At 42.0% G+C, this 14,117-nt stretch overlaps 1 protein-coding gene across 1 annotated transcript in view; it reads left to right on the top strand.

Annotated features, from left to right (window-relative positions):
* The first annotated feature begins 354 nt into the window (after positions 1-354).
* TENM3 (teneurin transmembrane protein 3) overlaps positions 355-14,117 on the top strand; it is a 127,862-nt gene continuing 114,099 nt past the window's right edge. The window contains exon 1 of the mRNA XM_082481979.1: positions 355-588. Coding sequence (XP_082338105.1) covers positions 417-588 — 172 coding nt within the window. The 5' untranslated portion in view covers positions 355-416. The remainder of the gene's footprint in view (positions 589-14,117) is intronic.

Below are 14,117 nucleotides of genomic sequence, written 5' to 3'. Positions count from 1 at the left end.
ACTTTTTAATGGAGTTCCCTGTAGTCTGTAGCGGAAGCCAACAAAAATAAACAGCAGCAGAAAGCCTGTCCCTACTTGTCAGATAAACTCTGAGAGACCTCCTCCCTACCATACCGTATTTTGGGTAGTTCTGTTTCCTGTCTGGATATCAGCGTATTACTAATGTTTGGGGGGGGTTGGCCTTTTCTTAAAGGGAAATTGTTGCGACGAGTATTGCTTCTGTGCCCCTTTGTAGATGGGGTGTTGTTAGCTATTTGAAAAACAGGCAACATTAAACAAAAGAGGTATGACTGCCTCTGCTCCAGCTTTATTTACTTTTATACTTTACCATACACTCTTTCTTCCACAGGCATTTCCTATTCAAAACAGGAACAGGGACCACACCGCTGTTCAGTACTGCAACGCCAGGGTACACGATGGCATCCGGCTCTGTTTATTCCCCTCCTACTCGGCCACTACCTAGGAACACTCTATCCAGAAGTGCTTTTAAATTCAAGAAGTCTTCGAAGTACTGTAGCTGGAAATGCACTGCGCTCTGTGCCGTAGGGGTCTCAGTGCTGCTGGCAATACTGCTGTCCTACTTTATAGGTGAGTCCCACTTTTTATAATTGTCACCGTGTATAGTGACGTCTGATGGATTGTATATGGACTGTGCCATGCTAACCTTTAACTAGCAAAGTTTCTGGTCCCAGGAAAAACCACAACAATGATTTAATGAAAAGTCCCAATTGTTTAGAGGAAGTAGAACATTTGAATATTTTGTAAGCATTCTGCGGCATGATAGTGGGTGAATTAACTTCAAAGAAGTATCTGAACTGCAGTTAAGCTATGTGGTGTCTAGTTCTTACAAAAGTATGTGTAAAATATAGACTGTAAAGATTCCGTAATGTGAATATAGCTTGCAGCATATCCATGGAACTCTTTTCGTCTCGTTTTGCATGAAGTATAACTAACACGGCATTTAGGAATGCTAACTATCACTTGTTTCATCGTTACGTACGCGTATGTTTGTGTATAGAGCTAGAGCAGAAGTCTAACACAGACTTTTGATTGCAAGATAGGGAAAATAATTGTCCAAAAGGACAACATGCAGAGAAGATGGAGACTTCTTCCTCTCTTGTGGGTTGTTTATTTTTAATTATTCTCTCTTTTCTCTATTTGTTTGTTAAATTCCATTTCCCAGTTTTTATTTCGGAGGATTTCCTTTACTTCTTCATCTCTTTAATTATTTAATTTCATAAATGTTTGCTATAAATAGTATATAATTCGAGGTTTAGGCAGTTAATGGGGGCAGTGCTTGTCTGTGAGAAAAACGTTGTTGACTTCAATAAGGAAACAGAGCGGGCTCTTTTTATGCTTGTAACTTCTTCTGTGGCTTTGTCCAGATTACAGATTTTTTCACCTCTGAGTCCATAAATGGTCTTCAAAGACTTTCTTTTAACTGATTTGTTAATTAGGAGTTTAAGTCACCACAGTTCTGGGAATATAAGGTCTGGAATTTGGTATGGGTTGCACTCAGATTCGGAGTCTTAAGAAGTCAAGGAAAGGAAATAGAGGCCAGTCAATCTCTCCTTCCCTCCCTCTTTTTAAAATCAGTATAAACTAAGAATAAAACCCAGAGGGCCTTATGATTCTTAAATCTTCATTGCCTTTGTTGAAACCGGCTTGTTATATTTCAGTCCAAGGCACAGCCTAAGCTGTATGAAGCCTTTGAAGTAGTTCTGACTGTGCTGAAGCTCCTGCGAACAATGCGAGACACTGGGTTGCTGAGGAGCTGGAGAAATTCCTCTCTGCCCCAGCAGAGCAGAGGCCCCTGAGCACCGTCTCCACCTCAGCTGCCAGTCCCAACCAGCAAAAGGCCGGGATGCAAATGTGGGGCTGGCCACTGCTGTCCAGCGTCTGTCACCGGAGTTGGGGTTGTTTTGTGTGAATGTGCACAGGAGTATAAAGGTGGCGTTTAGGCTTAAGCTTTGATGCTACATCTTTTTTTAAAGTGGGATTGAAATAATCCTATTTATAAAGCACGTTAATTGCGCTCAGTCTCCATAATATTGCCTCGTAAGTCATCAGACACAAACATCTGCTACTCAATAAATACATGAACACGAAAGATGGAATTCGGTGTGAAGTATCGCTGTCAAGAACTGGGAAAAACAGCCATACAGATAGTAAAATATTGAAGACCTGATTCTGAGCTGAGCTCTACACTTTGCTAGCCCCAAAGAGCCAGATTACTTATGAATCAGAGGGGCACAAGAAGATAGCTGTACGGGATTATTTCTCCCACAGGCGCATTAAGAAATATAAGCATGTCTAATGCGCCTCTATTCCTGTATTCGGGAAAACGAGCCGAGCTTCCCAGTGAGTGAGAGCTTTCAGCTCCACACATCATTTATTCAGATACCCTGTAAAAAACCCAAATATAGCTGTACGACATTTCATGGGTGCGCGCCAGCTCACGGCCTTCCTGAAATAAACAGTGCACAAGGGCCTTCCTCTGCCCGTAGTCAATAGGGAGCTCTTTGCCTACTGGTGATATTACACATATTTCGGCTAACTCAGCAATCTAAATGTAAAATCCAGCACTCAGGGACGCTCTCTAGAGAACTTTGGGTCCATAAAACCATGAATGGATTACACTCATTCATGTATGTGGTTTTCCCATCTCTACAGATGTAATATCAGAAATACTCTCCATTTAATAGGCCATCCAAGTATAAATCGGTGGAAATCATTAATGTAAGACGGAAATGATCCTTCATCTTGGTTAACCCTTTCATAGCACAGGTGTGAAAGCCAAACGACTCAGTAGGAAATTGGCCTTAACATAAAAAGATGGGAAGGACTGCGGTGTTGTGTGACCTCTAGCATCCCACGACATGCCTCTAACACAGCGGTCTGGCTCGCCTGCTGAGGTTTACAGCAGCTGAGATGGCGTGTCACATTTGTAAAACCAGTTTGAGACATGTTTTGAACTTCACAGAGAGACATTGCCACAAGCGTGAAAACGCTACAGCCCTCGCTGCAAAATATGCCGGTACGCATTGATAAGGAACATCATGTGGCTGACGTCTGCTGTGTGACTGTGGCAGCTGCGGACTGCAGAGCTAATAGGACCGCTCTCCCACTGAATGGTGGTGTGACCGGTGCCTTCTCAGAAAGGCAAAGAGATGAACATGTCACGCCCAGGCTTATTTTAGTTGCAGTGGATATGAGCGTGTTGGGTTTGCATGGCTAGGTTTTGGTAGCAGGGGAGCTACAGTGTTCTGTGAGAAGCTGCTAGAATCACCACCCATGTCTGATAGAGCCAATGCCAGCTGGTTCCAAGATGGACCTGCCACTGGCCAAGGCTGAGCCCATCAGCGACGGTGGTAGCACCTCTGGGATAACATAGTTAAGAGGGGAAGAAAAAGTTGCTGCGCAAGAGCAATTGCAGCTGGAGAGAGGAGCGAGAATATGTGAGAGCAACAACTCTGCAGACCCCGAGGTCAGCAAAGAAGGAGGGGGAGGAGGTGCTCCAGGCGCCAGAGCAGAGATTTCCCAGCAAGCTGTGGTGAAGACCATGATGAGGCAGGCTGTCCCCCTGCAGCCCATGGAGGTCCATGGTGGAGCAGATATCCACCTGCAGCCCATGGAGGACCCCACACCAGAGCAGGCGGATGCCTGAAGGAGTCTGTGACCCCATGGGAAGCCTGCGCTGGAATAGGCTTCTGGCAGGACCTGTGACCCCATGGAGAGAGGAGCCCACGCTGGAGCAGGTTTGCTGGCAGGACTTGTGACCCTGGGGGGGACCCACACTGGAGCAGTCTGTTCCTGAAGGACTGCACCCTGTGGAAGGGACCCACGCTGGAGCAGTTCATGAAGAAGTGCAGCCCGTGGGAAGGACTCACATTGGAGAATTTAACTGTCTCCTGTGGGAGGACCCCACGCTGGAGCAGGGGAAGAGTGTGAGGAGTCCTCCCCTGAGGAGGAAGGAGCGGCAGAGACAACATGTGATGGACTGACTGACCACAACCCCCATTGCATGTCCCCCTGCGCCACTCAACAGGAGGAGGTAGAGAAATGGGGAGTGAAGCTGAGCCTGGAAAGAAGGGAAGGGTGGGGGGAAGGCGTTTTTTAGATTTGGTTTCATTTCTCATTATCCTACTCTGATTTGATTGGTAATAAGTTAAACTAGTTTCCCCGAGCTGAGCCTGTTTTGCTCATGACAGTAATGGGTGAGTGATTTCCTTGTCCTTATCTCGACTCATGAGCCTTTCATTATATTTTCTCTTCCCTGTCCAGCTGTGGAGGGGAGTGATAGAGTGGGTTTGGTGGGTACCTGGCATCCAGCTACAGTCAACCCACCACAATAGGGTAGAGAAAGTGACTTCAGATCCCGCTGCCTCTGCTCAGGCAACATAAGGCAGAAGAGACAGTTCGCTAGACTTTGTGTCTGCCTTTGCAGAACTGCTCAGTCAATTACTGCTCCGCCAATTAGCCCAGCCAGAGGAAGGAGCTGCATCGAGAGTCTGGTCTGTCTTGCACTTCTTCCATCACTCTGACAGGAAAGAATCCTACATTTACAAAGTCTACAAAGAGGAGGTGAGAGCAGAGGATGTCAGCGTGGGGAGAGACCAGAGCAAACGCTGCGTTTTAGGGCCACTTAATGCAGTCTTGGGGGTCACAAGGAATTGAAAATGTTATTTCAGTCTAAAGGAAAGCAAGTCTCGCTTACAGCCTCCCTGCATATTCTTGTTTTCCAGCCCTCGTGGTCTCTCTTAACCATTTTGCAATGTACAAAATGTTTAAGTTTACCAGTCTCGTCAATGAGACCTGCTAATTTTTAGAGAAAATAGGAGTGAGTGATGGAAAATGTTGGTCCTGTGTTTGGAGTCTTTGTCTGTTAAACAGATGAGAAACAAGGAATTAAGCAACAGAAACATGCAAGTGCTGAACAAAAGATAGCGCAGCAACATTTAGAAGAGTGGAATTAAAAAATAGCTCCGGTTTAGAGTAAAGGATTCAAAGAAAAGCTCCCTGAAAGAATGGGTTAAAAAGATGGGGAATAAAGAATATAAATTGCTTCATTTGGGGATCAAGATTACACTGATATTTCTTCAAGCTGCTCATTTGCTTAACTGCTGTCCGTAATCAGATCTGCAACCAAGTTAAAGCGCGACCTCTTTTTTTCCCAACATGAACACTTTAGTATCTTTTTCCCTGTTTGGAAGGCCGGGAAGAGCAGTATTAAATCCAAGCCATGAAAAAGTAGGAAATAATGAAGTTGCGTTAGCTTGACCTCTTTCTATATACACGTTAATAGTTTTACCCAAACTTTTTAAAGGGAGTACGTGTAAGAGCCAAAAATAGTCCAACTTCACAATGTGCAAGACAAAACAGAACTTTGTCCTTCGTCTCCCCATGGCTTACTGCCTCATTCAGCATCCATCGTTTGCAGGGAATGAACGAAGGGAAAGTTTTGTAGCTGCAACTCCTAGGTCAAACATGGGCATCAAATCAAAGTTTCATGTGTAACCTTCATCCTTCAGTTCTACCTTCTGGGATCTTTCTCTGTCCACTCTTGGTTCTACTGAGGGGAGGAGTTTGTTGTTCTTGGGAGGGTTTTTTTTCTAACAGAAAAATCCCCTGTGCAATTACAGAGAACTACGTCGGTGAGGAGACATTGTTTGCAATATGTTGTTGCATAGCACAGACTCTGACCGGCTATATTAACACATTGATTGGTACTGTACTAATTATAGGGCTGGAGCACCTCTCCTATGAGGACAGGCTGAGAGAGTTGGGGGTGTTCAGCCCGGTGAAGAAAAGGCTCCGGGGAGACCTTAGAGCCCCTTCCAGTGCCTAAAGGGGCTCCAGGAGAGCTGGGGAGGGACTCTTGATCAGGGAGCGCAGCGATAGGACGAGGGGTGACACTTTTAAACTGAAAGAGAGTAGATATTAGGAAGAAATGTTTTACGCTGAGGGCGGTGAGCCCCTGGCACAGGCTGCCCAGAGAAGCTGTGGCTGCCCCATCCCAGAGGTGTTCAAGGCCAGGCTGGACGGGGCTTGGAGCAACCTGGGCTGGTGGGAGGTGTCCCTGCCCAGGGCAGGGGGGTTGGAACTAGGTGGTCTTTAAGGTCCCTTCCAACTCTAACCATTCTATAATTCCATTATGTCTTCTTTAGTGTGGATTCAACAACTGGATGAAATTAATGGGAATTTGGGGAGTTCAGGGCCCCTCTTTCTTCCCCAGGAAGTGCTTTGGCAATTGATCCTCCATTGCCAATGGCACTATCTTAACATTGTCAAAGTCAATACAAGCAGTTAGTGCCATTTTCACTGTGCACGGAACCAAAGAGGCAAGCAGTTTTCTGTCGTGAATGTTGTCTTATGTCTACTAAATAGGTTTCAATTAGTAAAAAAACATTCTTTGAATGCACAGTGAGACCTGACCTATTTAGTCAGGCATCTGCTGTCCTGACTTCTTCTCAAGAATCTGTCATACTTCCAAGTCTGTTGAGTGTTTTATCCTCTGTGTACCTCGGGCTGATCGGTTTGTTAGCCTTAGCTCTGCAGCCAACGGTCAGGACAAGAATATACACCAGCCAGCTATTCTCTGTGATAAAGCAAATATTTAAATATCAGTGATAACAGAAGGACATCTCTTCTGTAGGGAAAAAAAAATGGAAAAAGGAATTTTATTTAATTAAAAAGGCCACAGGACTATTTTTATCACTACCTCTTGCTGTGAACAGTTAAGCAAATCCATTTTGGACAGAAAAGAAAGCTAACATTTAGACTTAACAACTGAAACATCTTCTGGGAAAGCATATATTGTAGTTTATATTTCTTTCTGTGAGAAACAGTGGAAGAACTGCTGTTCTGCCATGACAGAGATGACCATACAGTCATAACGCAAATTGCAAATGAAATGTGAATGGAAAAGAGATACCAGACTTGAAAGCCGTGTTTGATAATTACAGATAATTCATATTTTCCACATTTGTATAAAAATAGATACATTGTGCTTATTCTGTGGTTATTATATTGTGCATTCATGCTTTTTGGCCATCTGAAAATGTTGCTGTTTTATCATCATCTCAAGATATTTAAAGTAAGCTGAAAATTTATATGCTAATAGATTTCTAATAATGGGCAGCTGTCTTCAGAATTGTCTCAAAAATGTATTGAGAATAATAACAGAGCAACTTAAGGTAAGAGGTTTTAAGGTAGAAAGAGGAGAAGGAGGTGGCCAGTTAAAATAGCAAACAAGTTTAATCATTAGAGGAGACTGACACAGAAGGATGCAGGGTGTGAAAATTACAGCTGAGGGTCAATTAACTATCCTGACGGTGTGTTTTAAATAATTGTTAAAAATTAGAAAATTGCCTGGTTCTGCAGGCTGAGGTTAACTTTCCATGTCTCCAGTGCTGTTTCCGAGCTGTTGTCTGCGGTTCTCCCATATTACTCAGGATTTAGTGTGACAGCTGCTGGCATTCACGTCTATTCCCAGATTGCGCAGGACCAGATGCCTTTCCTGCCAGGCTCGGTGGCAGAGGTCGTAGTGGAGTAGAACCACACTCCCCAAAACTAACAGATTTGCAACCGTAACAATTATAGAACTGAATTTTTGTGACTAAAGCAATGACTAAATATACCTGTAATCAAAAGGAATCTATTTTACTTCATCAATAAAGAACAATATAATATTTCTTTTTGATTGCAATGCCAAGTTAACATTATTCTGCTGTTTGTAAAGCTCAGTTACTGCCAGGAATGAGGAAAACAACTTAATTAATAATGCCATTTAAATGGAATTTTTATTACAGTACCCAGCATAGGTATTGTAATTAACAGGCATGAGGGAGAATGTAGTGTAGTTGCCATTAATCACCTTTGCTTTCATTATGTGTTTATAGAAACTGTTTTTCTCTTTGACCTGCATTTAATTGTAAGTATTGTAATGCTGTTGTCACCGAGAGGTTCATCAAGAACTTTTGATTTTCCTCATTCTCTCCCCATTTCTGTCTGCTTCCCTAGGTTGTGCTGGGTCCTTAGCTCTGACTGAAGCTTCACTGAGGTGTGGGGGTTGGAAATATGTTCCCTGTCTGCAGATACGTGGCAGATTTTTACAATTTGCCAGATTTATGCTCTCACCCCATTTCTCTTTCCATCAGATTAGAGGCATTGAGGTAGACTAATACATTTATATATCTGATTCTTTAAAAAACATCAGAAATATTTTGCCTTTCCTCTTGGTCTGTTGTCATCATTTGAAGAAAGTGCTCTGTGATTTTACAGTTTACCAAATCCACCTATCACAATGTATTCAAACTACCATCCAAAAATCCACAGCAGGGAAACTTCTCTTCTATCAACCTTTCTGAGGAAGCATATCAGCTATCTAAGCCTGACTTCTTGGTGATGTCTGACTGCACCAAGCCCTTAGGAGAACCACAGCAATGTCTTGTATTCTTCCTCAATACGTGCCTGTATCTGGAGCTGTGAAGGCAGCCGCTGTCTCCAGCACTATAGAAAGTACATCACTCCCTGCGAAGTCGTAGGCAACTTCTCATTTTAACAATCCATGGGGCTTTTCAGGGAGAAGACTCTGGGTGTCTCTAGTACATTTGGAGGCAGCAGCGGTGTTCCCTGTCATCCTTACGTTTCCCAAATTAAAGGTTTCTGATATTAGTTCAGGCTTGGTGGAAATTGGAAGTGGCAGCTTCTCAAAGTACGAAGCTGTGGACTGGGTACATAGTGATGTCTTCCTTCTGTCCAGAATGGGCATTTCCAGGTCTCGCTCAGCTCCAAATGTCATGGGCAGCCAGAAGCTGGGTGCCTCTGATGGCACTGCCTTCCCCGCATGTGTAGCTCTGCTCTGCACCTGAAGAAATCTGCTTGCCTCTTGTTTTAGACATCAGTGCCATCACGGGTCGCTTTTCTCTGTCAGGAGAGCAGGTATGTGGTCTAACTACAAGGCAGGACCAAAGGGTTTGTAGTCTCCTCAGTTGGGTCTTCAGTGTGTGATCATACACCTGGTGACTGCAGTACAGCACAATTATAGCCCTTTCCAGTGCCTAAAGGGGCTCCAGGAGAGCTGGGGAGGGACTCTTGATCAGGGAGTGGAGTGATAGGACGAGGGGTAACATTTTTAAACTGGAAGAGGGGAGATTTAGACTAGATATTAGGAAGAAATTCTTGACTGTGAGGGTGGTGAGCCCCTGGCGCAGGTTGCCCAGAGAAGCTGTGGCTGCCCCATCCCTGGAGGTGGTCAAGGCCAGGCTGGACGGGGCTTGGAGCAACCTGGGCTGGGGGGAGGTGTCCTTTCCCATGGGACACCTAGATGATCTTGAAGGTTCCTTCCAACTCTAACTGTTCTATGATTCTATGATTATTTAGCAGGTAGATACCACCTCCTGAAATTTCTAAAGAGTTTTAGCATCCTGAGTGGACCTTAGGAAAGTCCTTGAAGTCTGAAGTACCAATGTCCCGGTTCCATTTCACTATTTCATAATCTTTAAAAACAGAACTATAAAAGCCGGATAATTTATATTTGTGCCTTACTAACATCCGTTCAGGCAACTCCTTTCAGTCATTTCTGACATGTGCTTTTTGTCAGCATTCAGATACACATGTGACTGTCCACAGTGGTTTTATGCTTTAACCTGAAGCTCAGTGTTAAAGGTAGAACTTTCCTGACTTTCTGCATTGCAGAGACTTTCAGCTATGTCTAACCTGAGATAAATTTATTGCCCTTTGTAGGTATCCCATAGCTATGACTGATTTTAGATATCTGTGTGAGTTTCATAGAATGCTTACAGCATTCCTGATGAGCTCATTGTACCTCCTTAGCATGGAAATATTTTGTAAACAATGATGTAATTTCTTATGTTTACCACCTTCTTTCTTTCAAAACTGGAAGACAGAGAGGATGAGTAGTCAGAAAATGAAGTTGTTATGCTTCACCACCTTATTGGGCTGAAAATCTTTTTGACATCTTTCACTGAAATAGTACAAAATCTAAACGTGTTGAACATCTATGTCTTGAAGCATGAACATTTAAATATACTTTCTTGTCTCTTGCAAGAATACCATTATGGATAATGCCTTTGGTTGATGTTTTTTAAGCAAAGATCTTGTTACTGTGTTTCAGACTAAGCACAAAGCATAATAGAATATTTACTGTTTCAGGAGTGCACGGCATTAATATTTGATTGGTGTTGTGAATGTCACATGCTATTATTGTTAGTGGCACTGAGAGTAAAATGTTCATTGAGAAAGATAATCCTCACACAGAAGGATGTAGGAACATGTAATTGGCAGTCAGGAGGTTAAAAGAGACTTGACAAGATTTCAAGGGATTAAAAAAGTTAATCCGTCAAGGAGCATACCCACCTCTGCTCCGAAAAAGGCTTGTATTCTAATTAAGATTTATCACAAGGTTTTTGGCAATAGTCCTGTCACCCTTCTGCTTTTGCCCAGTGGAGCAAATTGAAACTCAGTAATCCTGGCAATATAACAGGCGTAGGAATAAACTGCAAGATGACATGATGTCATTGTCCCACACCATGTGCTTCTGCCGTCATACTGTGATGCAATGTGATGGTTTTTCAAAATCTGGGCGGTGTTTTCAGGAATGCTGAAATCTCTTGCAAGCACGTTATGCAGAGGTCTGGGCCCTTCTGCACTCCTCCTGGCAGACCCCCAAATAGTAGCAATTTTTCAGTCTAATAAGAAATTAAGTTAAATTACACGGGCTACTTTTTTGCATACATAGCAAGCTTAGAATAATTTAGATATGTAGTTTCTATTTTGTCAATGGAGGTAAACGTGAGTCTATTTTAGTAGTACGTAAGCATATGTAATACTTCAAACATTATTTTTAAGAGATTTTGTAAAGCAGAGATTAAATTGCACAGGTGGTTACTCAAGTTGTTGTGGTCATGGGATTACAGTCTTCTCTTCTTTGCTAGTAGTTTCCATTCATTTCTAACTCATGTCCGTGAAGAAAGAAGCCAGGCCTTAGAGATGTGCTCTCTGCTGTCAGACGTGAATTATAATACATGTATTAAAACTGGTGGTTCCATGTATAAATTGCGTCTGTTATAAATCGCATCTTTTCTGTACATTGCAGTCTTTTCTTGAATCTTTTCTATGAAGAGAACTGCTTGGTCTCTTTTGAATGCTTTAAAAAATTCATGCTGTTAAAACTGTGTGATTTAGATGGGATTTTGGTAAACCTCTCCATACATGAGCACTTTAGAATGAAAAGGTCAAGTACATGTGTCCAAACTTGCTGTGAGCAGTATGATTTGATGTTACATTTATGACTGAGATTGCAAGAACACAGGGGTTGTATAGGTGTAATGACCCCACTGTAGTGCTTAATTATGGATGAAAGTTAGGTGCCCTCTGAAGGAGCCAGAAATCTTTAAATATGAGGTCCTTCATTTTTACATTGATGGCATTTCACACAACTTCATTCATAAAAATAAAGAAACCAACAAAAATGCCATCTCTTAGGAGAGATGTCATCTCACCTTTAACAGCATTCGTAGTTTTATAATTCAGAAAAAACATAATGCGCTACAAGTGTTTAGATGATGTGGACATTTGCATTTGAAATGCTTAATTTTCCTCAATAATAAACCAAATCAAAGAAAACCAAAGTGGTTTTGCCAACATTTGATGAAATAGGATCACACAAAAGCATGTCTTTTACTAACTTTATAGAAGGAGTAATATGGTGGGGTAGGTATTGTGAGTATCAGTCATTTGGAGAATTAGCTAGCTCCACAAGCCTTTAAATAAAGGAACAGATATGTTTCTTGTGTTTTTTATTGAAAAACACTTCCAAGTTACCATTACTATGGTACAGGAAGAGTAGTCTTTTTATTTCAATAATGCTCATTGAAAACTCTAAAACAGCAGCCAGCTGCGTAGAGTTAACACCCTTTACTAACTGCTGATTTAGATGAGATCCACGAAGTGTAACGCAATAAGTGGGTACAATAAATTTATCTTCGCTTGTGGAAGCTCCAGACTCATCTGTTGTTTCATCTTCTCTTTCATCTTTGAAATGCTAAGTTTCACACCAGTTTTTATTGAGGTAATTTTGCTGGACAGTGGGTCCTCATTTGACTCGCTCCAAATCTTTTCACACTGCCAAGGAATAGCTCTTTATGTTTTCAACTTATTTGCCAGGTTTTTGGTCCCCGGCAGCTTCTTTTCTCTCTCTCTCCTGTTAGTAATCTCAAGTAGAGGTAATGATATGCAGGTATCCACGTGGTTGAAAAGGATAGATACAATCCTTCTTGTTATTTCAATTCAGCTGGAGACAAAAATCAAGGGTAATTTTAAAACACATCCTTATTACTGATCCAATCTCTTTCCACACAGTAAAAGGAGTAGTTGGTTTTCTCCATCAATTTTATAAGTGACTGCTACTTTAGAGCAAAGACTGCCCGTTCTTAATAGCACCTGTAAGATTGCATAGTTCAGTGTCGTGGCTGATTTTATTTTAAGGGGCCGGGGGAGAGGCAAATCAATGTGAAACTGTAATCTTAACTTTTTTTTCCCAAGGCTTACGTAGCTCTTAAAAAAACGCAAAGGGGCTTACAAACTGGCTTGCAAGCAACAGTCACTGGCCTTACAAACAATTAACAGAAAGGTTGTCTTTATGTTGTAGGTTCCTTTTGTAAATCATATGTGAGAAATTAATGATTTTGTTTATTTTTTTATTAGTAGTCTTTTTCTTGTACCTACAGTATATCTTTGCTTACAGGAATAGTTTCATAAAAGCCGTGCCTCGCTATAGTGAGGCCTCTCCAGAGGAACATGGTGTGTTATTCCCATGCCCATAAAACACATTAATGACTGTATAACAAAGGACCTTCTGCCTGGTAGCCCGTCCCTCCTGTGTGTCTCTGGCCCAGCCGCACAGCGGCTTAGGCAGTCGTGATTCCTGGTGATGTAGTGAGGAGCTTATGTCCCTGTGAGGAGCTGAGCTAAAACAGAGGGTGGTGGAGAGGTTTCAGCAGGGGGATGGCCGCAATCACTGAGCTGACTTAAACCTTTGGGGTTTGAATCAAGGATTTGCACAAGACTATTTGCTTATGCAGATAGCTGATGGCTTACAAGTTTATATTGGAGGTGTTGAGGTACGGTAGAGTTGTGTAAAAAGGCCTCTGACGGTGAACTCGGCGTGTCCATTCTGGTTTTAAATACGGATTTGAGTGGAAATTCCATGGTTTTGCAAGTCGATCTGCATGTAGTGGTTGGTTTATGCATCTACATAATTGCACAATTCAGGTATATAATGGATAGATCTAAATCACCTTGTAAAGGGGTTATAGGTTATTTTGGTTTGGCCTCAATTGCATACCTTTGATCTACAAGTGGACCGCTGTAATCGTGATATCATGAAGCCTAACAAACAGCAAAGGATTAGAAAACCTATATATTGACTTGCACGTTCGATCAACTTGCATGTGATCTCAGCAGGAAATTCAAAACAAAAGCTAATTTATGGAAAAATATGTAGTTCTAATCACAGTTTAGCTCTGTGGGGTTCCAAATAACACACTACAATCTCTACATGCAGATGCTTTCATCTTACATTCCAGATTTGGTGACATTCCAAAAGTTCTTATCAAACCTTATTATCATCTTTTATTAAAGCTTATTACATTTCTCCTTATTGCATGTTTGCTGTAATATTCTGTCATTCTTAATATGGAATAAAAAAGCTTTGATCTTTTTTAGCCAGTCATGAGATGGAAATATGCAACACAAGTATTTCACTATATACTATAAAATCCCAGCTCGGTGTGTCCTTTGAACATCACATTAATTGGCCCCTGTTTCTTTTTCCTTTGGTTCTTAAATCTTTTCATCAGACCGCACTTCTCTATGCCATCAACATGCAAATAGGTTATGCATGATCCGATAGTGCCGTTTCATTATTATTATATCCCTCAAGAGTATTGTGGGGTTTTGTTGGGTTTGGGTTTTGGGGGGGTTGTTTGTAACAAATAAGGCTTTTGAACTATAAAAATGGTTGGACCCCTTCATTGATGCTTTTGCCTAAGAAAGATGTTCCCAATGAATTTTGAGACATTACATCGGCGTTG

The sequence above is a fragment of the Vanellus vanellus genome (assembly GCF_965231255.1).
Source record: "Vanellus vanellus genome assembly, chromosome: 4".
In the NCBI taxonomy this organism is placed as follows: domain Eukaryota; kingdom Metazoa; phylum Chordata; class Aves; order Charadriiformes; family Charadriidae; genus Vanellus; species Vanellus vanellus.
Note: the sequence above shows the minus strand (reverse complement) of the source record. Positions and strands in the feature narration are given on the sequence as shown.